Consider the following 10977-nt stretch of genomic DNA (forward strand, 5'->3'; position numbering starts at 1 on the left):
GAAGCTCAAATTTCCAGAAAAATTAAGCATATGCTAAGCATACCTTGAGGCTCAGCCAAATAAATTTTTAGAATCATAATTTCCAAAACTTCAGAAAATAACAGAAGAATAGAATGTCTTCATTTCTCTCAAGATTAAAGAGATGGGAAAATGCGCGAAAAATTTTACCCCCCCCCCTCCCCTTCATATTTTATTACCAAGCATAGGGTTAAGCATAAGTCGAGGCGTATACTTATAAAAAAAATGAGTGTAATTGTCTCTATTCATTCAATCATTCCTTCGTCTTCTTACTAGCTGGTCCATACATCGTTTTATTCATCCATACATTCATCAACTGACTCATTCATTCTTTCATTCATTCATTTATCTGTACTGCTAATGATAGTCGTAAAAACTTCATTCAATGATTTTCGGAACGATCCATGAAGTCTTGCGTAAATAAAAACATTTGCAACGCAATTGAAACTTTGTAACAACTTGAGGGCTGAGTTAATGTCCACAGCTTTTTCTCCCGAAATCGAATGATCTTTATTCAAAAGTCTAGCTAAATAAACAATATGGTATATATCTTTAGGTAGAACCAATACTGCAAAAACGATTGCTAGAGCTAGAATCATAATACACATTTTGGTAGGGTTGATCCGTGTATGGTTAATGCCTGATTGTTTAAGGATTTTTTCACGCTCATCGTCCCCTTTGAGAGCTTGATAGATGAATAGGTTGCATACGGTAAAAACTGAGATAAACAAAACATCACGAATAACAAGTGTTATAAGACGACCTTTCATATATTCTTGGGTACTTCTTGGCATACATTTATCAACTTCATGGCAACTTTGGAGAACACACGAAAAAAGTGTTGTTTCGTCATATGTAGAAAGTGTATGTTCAAAACTTTGTAAGGTTTTGTTTTTGTTACAAGATTCGGGGAATGTTTTGAACTCGATGCCCTTCTTTTGAGTGTAGCTTGCTGCTAAATTTGATTTCACACATTTATAGGTTGCTACACCTCGGTGGGTAATATGTAGATCTTTGATGTAAGGTATCTCATTGGCAATTGAGATAATGAAAACAAAAGCCACCATGTAGTGAACATGTTTTTTGTCAAACATCCCATCGAAAGGATTCGAAAGTACGCGACAACGTTCGATTGTGATTAGAATAATAAGCCCAAGTGACATTGATACCGAAACGGTTGTGATCGAAGGTAATAGAACACACATGAATGGACCAAAATCCCAGTGTGAAAATGATGTTATATGCAAGTATATGTATAGAAGCGAGTTGAATACAGATGCAATTAAGTCTGTCACTGCTAAGTAGATGATGATCAGTTCCATAGGAGTTGTTATTCGTCTTTGTCGATGCTTGAAGATGTAAATAACAAGCGAATTGCCGATAACGCCAGTGACAAAGATTAAGGTGAAAGCAATAACGAATACGTAGTCTTTAAGAGTGAATTTTTCATGTGAATTCATCGTGAATAGTTCTTTTCTACGAATCCTCCTTTCGATCGTCGTTTTAAGGTGTTAGATCCCCTGACTTATAAAATCTATAATCTCAGTAGATTCTAGCAGCATTAAACAAGTTAGTAGCCAAATACCGTTTATAAATACTCTGATTCAATCAATAAAACCAAGAATTGGTGCAAGTGGCTCTCTCTCCAAGATTGGACCAATGGGCGATTTTTCTGATTTTTACTTTACCCTTGATTTCTCTTGCTTTCGATTCACCTTACAGCAACCATCAGTGTGTTGATTACAGTTTTATCTCTTGATGACTATAGAAAAGAATTCAAAACGTATTACAATCGTTAAAATCAACCTTAGAAAAATTCATCAAATCCTACCAATAGAAATGCTCATATATCTAGGTGACATAATAAACGTTTTTATTAGAACCCAGTTTTTCCGCGGGGTAATTTAAATCATTGTTGGGTGAACAATCTCCAATGTGCCACTGAGACAGGGGTGACAAAATGAAGTGAAAACAAAATCAACAGAAGCAGCTAAAAAGCTAAGGGACTGGATATAAGCTTGCTAAATCAACACAGTGGCTGCAAATAAAACAATAATTCAATGGCAGCGTCGTTGCTAGACTTTTACTTTACCTACAAACAAACTAACTCAAAGAAAGAGAAAAAATAAATCTAACCTACATATATAGTTAGATGATCAGATGAGATCCAAAAGATTTAAGACATCAAACAATCAATCTAAATTACCTTACTCTATACTAAGCGAACTTATTAGATAAAGAAATAATGATAGCCTTTCGTAAACGATCAATAGCGTAAACAGGAGTTCACTCATGACGAGCCAACCCAAAATGTCTTGTTTATTTACTAAGATCGTGCACCGATTAGTGACTTTTATGGACTTACAACTTATCTGAGAATACGTCATAAACATTTTTTGTAAGAACATCCAAAATCTTTGAAGGCTTAGGATGTTCATAACTTAGTTTCTCTATTTTGTTGGCATTGTTGTCAATTTTCTTATGAAATTGGTCATTCTAGAGTCTGCAAAGCCTTATAATTGTTCTTAGGAAAGGTCTTTACTATAAATTAATACCCGCTGAAGCTTGATTAGTTTTAAATCCTTGTAGATCACGTACTTAAAATAGTATATAGAGTCGTTCAAATAAACCGAATAAGTAATTTGTATATCCATAAAAAGTCGCTAATTGGTGCACGGTCTTAGTAAATAAACAAGAAACTTTGGGTTGGCTTGTCATGAGTGAACTATCTCTTAAGCATGGGTAAACCAATGAAACTTGTAAGGATTCGCCATTTGTCAATTTATAACAAATAAGCGCACTGTATACTACAAACCAGGCGTAACTTAATCTGTAATCATATACAACCATTAACGAGGTAGCAAAATTCTTATGACCACCTAGCCAATTATCCACCACCGCAGATTCGACCACAGGAAAAATTATAAAACTAAAAATGATACAATACGTCTTGAATTTAAAGCAATACACAGGTTGCAAAAGTAAAGTCTGAAGACAAATCATGCTTTTACTCGAAATTTTTATGTGCTTGTTGCATGACATTTATTTCTGATTGGTTCGAATTGATTGTTGTAAAGCAAGAAACATGGGGAAAAAATCACGTGAACTTTTTCGAGTAATCACATGTTTTGACTGTATTGATATAATTTTGCAGCCCGTGTATTTTAAACTTTATGCTTCTACCTTGTTTGAGCTATTAGATGACCTCCCTTTTTGTAATTTTGGCTCTCAAACAACAAACAAACGATGACAAAGAAAATTAAAATCTAAACTAAAATGAGATGAGCGTGTGTATGGTAATTGCTGTGTTGACAAAACAAAAATTAGTAGAAGAATGTAAATTGATAATTTAGAGATTGCTTAATACACGCTTTTTTATAAGAACATCCAAAATTTTTCTTAGGCTCGGCTGTTCTTATTTTTTTTTTTGGCACTTTGAACCTCGAATTGTTCTTATTCTGCTATTATTTATAGGATTATATAAAAAAGTGTAGTTATCCTACAACCCGCAATGTTTGAGATAGCATCATACTTAGGAAAGTATTTTTTTATAAGAATAATCTTATAAGAACATTGATGATAAAAAATGACTGTAATGACTAAATATCAAACAAATTAAAGGTCAAATTAGTAAAAGTAAGATAAGGAACCTAAAATACCTCAGTTTTATTCTATAAATAAGGACAGGATTTTTTAGGCTCAAAGTATTATTAGAACAGCCGAGCCAGGACAAAAATTTATTGGTTCTTATAAAAAAGGGTGAGGGGAGGGACATGTCTAAAAAGTTTTATAATCCTGTCTTTAATGATTTCAGTTGATCAATCAATCGATATTGACTACTTTAATCGTATAAATTTTAGCGAAACTAATTTTAGCGTATATTAGCGAGTCAGGAAAATCTTGATTTTTTTTTTGGGATTTATTTTAGCGAATCACGATTTCAAAAAATTTCGCGTGGATAAATTTTAGCGAATACTACATTCTTGATTGAATTCGTTTTCTAGCATTTCTTTGCACGGAAACCTTCCTATTGATAAAAATGTATCAAGGAAATATAACCAGAAATTTCGCGCGGATAAATTTTAGCGAATACTACATTCTTGATTGAATTCGTTTTCTAGCATTTCTTTGCACGGAAACCTTCCTATTGATAAAAATGTATCAAGGAAATATAACCAGAAATTTCGCGCGGATAAATTTTAGCGATCTGACGATTCGGCGTGTTTTAGCGAGATTTATTTTAAAATTTCTACGATTAAAGTATCTACTATATTACACCCCTTTCTTATAAACCCGGTGGATTTTTTTCCAACAGTGGGGGTAAAAATGACGGACCAAAACTCTATGGGGAACGATATTCCTATGTTTTTTTTTATGACTGCGAATTCGAATTCCATTGTTTTCTAGCCTGAAAATCCAGTAGGGATGGACTTATTTTCAGTAGGGACAAAAATTAGCGTATAGTTTTTCATTTATAGTTTCTCTCGTCAATGTGAATTTTACTGAGGTCTACAAATGTTAAAAGAAACAATCCTTTTTCATTAGAAAGAAGAAAGATAAACTTAAATTTTGATGGGTCATTTCTTAAATTTGGTTCATTAGATCAAAAGTTATACTCAATTGAATAAAAAAGTTACTTTCTGAAATTGCTCAAAAACGTCAAAAATCGACGTATCAAATTAAACAGAAGTATAATTACATGATACATCAGTATTTTCGTTTTAATCATTAAGAATTATAATCAGCTCCTCATTTAGACGACCTTTTGTTATACAAAGGAGGGTTGAATTTGAAAAAAGGAAGAAAATTCTTCGGAAAAAAAACAAAAATTGTGGTAAAATTCATAAAAATACATCAAATATAGGTTTCAAGGTAAATTTAGCCTTACATAGACTTTATCCAGTCTAAAACCAAAAATCTAAGGAAAATTACGGTTAAAGAAATTATAGTGATTTTGATGAAGATTTCAAACCCTTTCGACCATCCAGTTTTAAAATTTATGTGTTAAATTACTGGGTTACTAAAATTAGTTTTATAAGAGAGAGAAACTTTTTTTGTGGCGCAACCGGTAGTAAATTTTAGTGTTCTAAATTAACTTTTAAACGGTATATAATATGTTAGAATTAAGTAATTGTTAAAACATGACAAACAGAACAAAGATTAGTGCACACTTAAAGCGAATGGACTTTAGACTTTATGGTCCAGATAATGAGCTACGTTGTTGCCATATATAGCATCGTGAGTTTGCAATGAGGCTATCAGAAGAAGACACTTTAGTAGTAATCAAAATTACCCCAGGGATGAACTTTCAGTATAATTTTTAGTCGTGGTTGGCTTCCCAGGTTCATAATATTACGTTGTACTGGATCAACTGGGTAGAAAGATGGACAATAAAAATGTGAAATCTAAATAAGGATGCACAGTCGAAAAATATTAGAGACATCAACTTTCTGAATTCTTTTTCAAAATGATGGTTAAAATAATCTTCTTTCTTAAATCGCGAAACAATAACATTTCTTTTTCCTTGAAGTCTTAAAAGCCTCAAAGAAACCTAAAAAAAAAAGATTCTTCGTTTTAAAAGATTATGAAAATAACCATCGTAAGAGTCATCGAGTCACGAAATCCTCTAGTTTCATCCTTTTTAGGTTAAACCAACCGAGAATATTTCATAGCCTGGATATCCGAATTGGAAATTATGTTTCTACTACTCATGATATTCATGACGTAATGCTTTCTACGGAAAGACCCCGGTTTTTACCAGTAGTGGCAAATTTTATACAAGTTATACAAGTTTTGTCTAGTTTAAATTAAAAACCGGGCGGTATTTCCGTAGAAAACATTACGTCATGAATCTTATGGATTTACAGCTCGGTCTACTCAGTAGATGCTTGTAAACCCAGGGTCCAGCAATTTCCAGCTTTGCCCAATGTCTAAACAACGTACAAGAATAAGTGTATTAAGTTCTCTTGCCGCTCCCAAGAGATATCCATTGTAGTCTATTTTCATCATGCGTATTAATCTTGATTTTATCGGGTAAATCCATTTAGACGTGCCTTATCTATTAGATGAGGTTACCATGATAAGCTCAAAACATCGAGAATTTTTCGTTTTTACCTTTACACAAACACAGTTGGCGCTCTCTTATGCGACGTCCTACTATTTAATACGCTCCATTATTCGATAAAAGTGAAAGCCACAGTCAACAAAAAACTCTCATAAACGACGTTCTTTTATTCGGTACGCTCTATTATTCGATGAGATCCAAATTCCCCTTGAAAATCGAATTAGAAAGCGTCCACTGTAAAACACTTTTTCGACCGTAGTCGCGCGATCAAGTGCGTGCCACTTTATTATGTAATTGACCACCCTAAACTCGATCCAATCCTTTTTTACACTTTTTTCTATTGTCTTTAGACGCAAAAAAAAAGACCGGGATGGTTTTAGGGTAGTAAAACTGACAAAAAATACCCGCGCGTTTACGGTCGAAAAGGTGTATTGAAACTCACGTAGTAGTTTTGTTCGAAGATTTCTCCTCTTTTAAGTGATCTTTCAAAAGAGCACATGGTTCGGACATCTAGTAACTTCTAATTAGTTAAACTTGCCGCTTCAATATGACGCAACTTGTTGTCAGTTTTTTCACGATAACCAAAATTAAGAAGACGAGTACTTCAATCATTGAAATAATTGATGCGCCAATTACGACACTAATGAATCCACCAATCTCGCAGGCTAATTGATCCCATGAATAAAGCGCCTTTTCTTCCATTATTCGATAAGCCGCCACATGGTGGTATTTGATAGTTAGTTTATAAGTGGGCGTCGACGTATTATTTCGGGCGCGTTTGAACGTTGGGAAAAACATCAACTCAATCTCTGAGCATGGAAACGCACATTTCTCCGCGCGAACTTCATTTCCACGCATGTGCGAAAATATGCATGGGATCGTATTGTTTATGGTATTATTTTGATGATATTTCTCTATAATATCACGAGGGATCATCGGTCTGATATGATCTGTTGTATCACCACAATCTTTATACATCTCAATGAATTTATAAGACTCAATACAAGATCGACGCGTGTAGCGTCCAGGGAATAAATGAAATTTATCTTTATTGTTGGAACAATTTGACGGGAACGGGTATGGCAGCCTACGGATCTCTGTTTTATCTAAATTGATATCATAGATTTTATGTGGTTCAATTTCTATACGTTGTGTGCGATCTAGTTCGTTTATGCTAGCATCGTGTGGCGTCGCTGTGATGATTTCCGCACGGTCTTTATCAAACCAGTCTGGTATGTTGAATTCGAATTCAATATCAACGTGGTTGTTGATTCCGGATAAATTTCCGTTATAGTTCCATCTGATACAGGAATGGTTGAAGGAGCTTAAGGATTTGAAATAACCATTATTAGCGCAATGAATATGTTTATTCGTTTTGCATTTAGTAATATTGAAGAACCCATTAGACCAAAACGTACCGTTCCCTTCTGATATTGTGATATTGAGGTTGGTACGGTTGTAAGTATGATCACAAGTGGAATCTCGGTGATTATCAACGGTTGACATATAATCATCATATGGTATTCCACAGTACGATGTATGGTGATCAGTATACATAATTTTCTCACAGAATGTGATACTGGGGAAAAAGTTTTCATCAGTGACTTGTGATCTGATCTCTGTATAAATGCCAAAATTTAGAAATTTCACCACTAGCCCGTAAACAACAACAACTGAGAATATCAAACCACAGAATAATATGACAAGCCAGAATGCTGATTCCAAACGTTCTCCAATAAAGACTTTGGTCAAACCGTGGACTGTAAATGTATTAACATATTCATTAATCTTTTGTTTGATGATAGCTCTCCTGGTAATTTGACCTTCATGCCAACGGATACTTTCGGATGAAGATGAAGCGGGTTTTCGTTGGCGGGTGTTGGTGAAGCCGGATGATAGACCTAGATAAAGGAAAGGTGACAGTTATTTGGATTTTTTTTGGGGCCGAGGGTTGAGTTAATTGTTTGGGGGACAATTGTCCTGAGTGCAATTGTCCGGAGGCAATTACTCGGGGGTGGGGGCAATTGTCACGGAGGCAATTGTCCCAGAATCAAAGGAGAGTTGTATATAAAGAGAGAAGAATTTTTAACGTCTACTGTGATGCGGGATTAAATATAGTTGAAGAAGTGATGCAACCTTACGTTGAAAGGCCAAGTGATAAAAAGTGATAAAATCCAGCAGTGTCTTGAAAATTTAAAGAATCCTCATGAAAATCGTTAAAAAATCTAAATTCTTCCCTAAAGTTCCAGGGTTGCTTTCTAGGTTTCCTATCTAAAATTTACCATTGAGTTTAAAGCCTGAAGAGCTAGAGTTGAATCTACAACCTGTCTCAAGAAAGAAAGAGTGAAGGATCCTGGATTGAAAGTGAGCACAAGTTATTTTAACCTGGATGGATCTTCTAGACAGAGTTGCGACCAGCTTTGGTTAATCTGGACGTAAAGTCTAAAATCGAACTCCAATTTCACGAAAATTTTGCTTTTGTACGGAATCCATGATAGAAAATTCAACTACATTGATTTTCGTCTACAGCCGAAAAAGTTGCAACATTGTGTATAGAACTGTGTTTTATATCAGTTGGTTCAGACAGGAGAAAGGGGAAAGCATACCTTGTGATTTGGATCCATTTTGTGCGTATCTTGGAGGAACAGGTTTGACCGTTGGTTTTTTCTTATTCTTTTTACTTGTGGTGCAATCCTCAGCTGATACAATCAAATCCATGATTCGGAGAAAACAGGTGTAGGTGGTTATCAAAAGGATACCGTATTGAATTGCGTTGACTTTATGATATAGATAGCGTTAATTCTGTGTTGTAATTCTGAGAAAATAAGAAAGATTTATGTCAGAATTGTTAAAATATAAGAAATAAAAATTTCTGAATGCCGATTAGATTGTTCTTCTTCAGACAAAAAGCAGATAAGACTTTGAAGATAATTATTTTAATACCAGAAAACAATTTCGAAGGCGAGTTATGAAAATAGCATTTTATACAGTTGACGCTCTCTAATTCGACGTTCTTCTATTCGATACGATCCATTATTCGTTATTATTTCACCATCAACAAGAAACTCTCATAAACCACTCTCTAATATTCGATATGCTCCCTTATTCGATGAGAATCCGATTCCCATTGAAGGTCGAATTATAGAGCGTCAACTGTATTTATATACAGTTATATACAGTTGCTACTTTCCTAATACAAAATATATACTGTCTTGGTTGCACTGTGGAAAATGGGGAAAACTCCATCAGCGTTCCGCGGGGTAAAAATTGTACTTCGAAATAGTCTCACCTTCCTTTATAATCTCTTGGTTTTATGAAAAAGTTGATGGTAGGATTAGATGAAGATAAACGAGGATTATAAAAACTAATTCGAATTCAAATGTTATGATAGTACTTCTTCATTTCAAAATAATTTGATAAGCAAAAAATACTCTGTATCTTAACCTAAGAGTTTTTCATAGATTCATACTTGAAGTGTTAATTCTTTATTACTTATATCAACTATATTTTAAACAGTCCTAGTAGTTTGATGGTTCTGAATATTTTCGAACTACTTATTGGACTTTTCCAGAAAAAACAATTCATACCATTTCCGTTCCGAGGGGGTAAATTTTGAAATATAGTGGAATTCCATATGGGTATACCAAAATCCAGGAAATATACCGGAATTCCGAAGGTGTATTATTTTAAATCGTGTAGAATTAAGAATTATAGAGGTGTTTAAACCTATGAGTGCCTGGAATTCTAGAGGGTTAAAGTATTAATTTTCTGTCACAAAAAGTTGGACCTCCTTATGGGAAAGCCCATTAATTCTATCTAATTCAGGTTGAAATCTTCAATCTTATATTTTTCTTACCTTTCTCCCTACCGTAACCTTATAATTTTTAAAAACTCTCAAAAAATAATCACACACACGCCATCAAAGCTCTAAACCCCAAGTATACATTTAACAACATAAATTTTGCTCAAACTTATCTTAGTCCTGCTTAGATACACTTTCAGTTATTTTGATAAATTTTGAAATATTGATATCAGAATATATCCTTTTTGACATAATATCCCTTTGAAGTCTGAAAATAGTCTGAATTGTCATTGGAATTAAATTTACTTTTAATGAATAATTTAATAAATCTTAACTGTTTGAACTATATGTATGATATTCATATATCCTCACCAGTCCTCTAAACAACAATGCTTAGCAGGAACTGTCTTAGGAATTCATTTCTCTTTAAAGCACCTGGTGAAAAAAGGACCAGATCCCATTCTGTATATCAAAAAACACTTGCTGGTCAAAAAACCTCTCGCAAAAGCTGTAACTAAACTGACCATTCAGCAAAAACTACTAATTCAAGCCTTTTGGCATTATTTTATAAAAGTAACTTTCAACCGATAGAGCTTATTGCTTATCGAGTATGCCTACCAATTACTGAAGGCAATCGAAGATATCAAAAATTGATGATTAGCCAAACTATACCAACTGTGACTATCAAATTTATATTAACAACCCTGTCTCACAGGCCCGGTGGAAGTTTTTTCCTCAGTGGGGATAAAAATTCCTATTAAAATCCCAATGGGGATAGAAATTCTATTTTTCCAAGGTTAAAAATTCCAAAGGGGATGGTTATTGAAGTACAATTTTTAAACATTGAACATCGAATGGGGATCAAGTTAAAGTCAATTTCCCAGTGGTGCTGAAATTCCAGAGTATTTTCCCACTGGGGACGAAATGTTCACCGAAGTTTCCAGAGGAGCTGGGGTCCCAGCGGGTCTGTGACACAGGGGTGTATATTAGAATTAACGTTTGACTTTAAAGTCAGAGATTATAAGAAATTTCACTCGTCTCACCTTATTCATTGTTTGCAATATGATAGCTTGACACAAGTATGTTTCAGTCA

The 10977-nt window shown here is 34.1% G+C and overlaps 2 protein-coding genes across 2 annotated transcripts; both read right to left on the minus strand.

Annotated features, from left to right (window-relative positions):
* Positions 1 to 359: 359 nt before the first annotated feature.
* Positions 360 to 1478, minus strand: LOC136808330 (neuropeptide Y receptor type 1-like). The gene has a single exon (XM_067064860.1). It carries the CDS (start codon positions 1476 to 1478, stop codon positions 360 to 362), a length of 1119 nt encoding a protein of 372 aa, XP_066920961.1.
* Positions 1479 to 5840: 4362 nt separating this feature from the next.
* On the minus strand, positions 5841 to 10971 carry LOC136808332 (acid-sensing ion channel 5-like). The gene is made up of 3 exons (XM_067064863.1): positions 10928 to 10971; positions 8689 to 8897; positions 5841 to 7983 (listed from the first exon to the last, which is right to left on the minus strand). Exons 2-3 carry the CDS (start codon positions 8798 to 8800, stop codon positions 6611 to 6613), a joined length of 1485 nt encoding a protein of 494 aa, XP_066920964.1. The 5' UTR covers positions 8801 to 8897; positions 10928 to 10971; the 3' UTR covers positions 5841 to 6610.
* Positions 10972 to 10977: the final 6 nt, after the last annotated feature.

This window comes from Clytia hemisphaerica, unplaced genomic scaffold (assembly GCF_902728285.1).
Source record: "Clytia hemisphaerica strain Z4C2 unplaced genomic scaffold, Clytia hemisphaerica genome assembly, whole genome shotgun sequence".
Classification (NCBI taxonomy): domain Eukaryota; kingdom Metazoa; phylum Cnidaria; class Hydrozoa; order Leptothecata; family Clytiidae; genus Clytia; species Clytia hemisphaerica.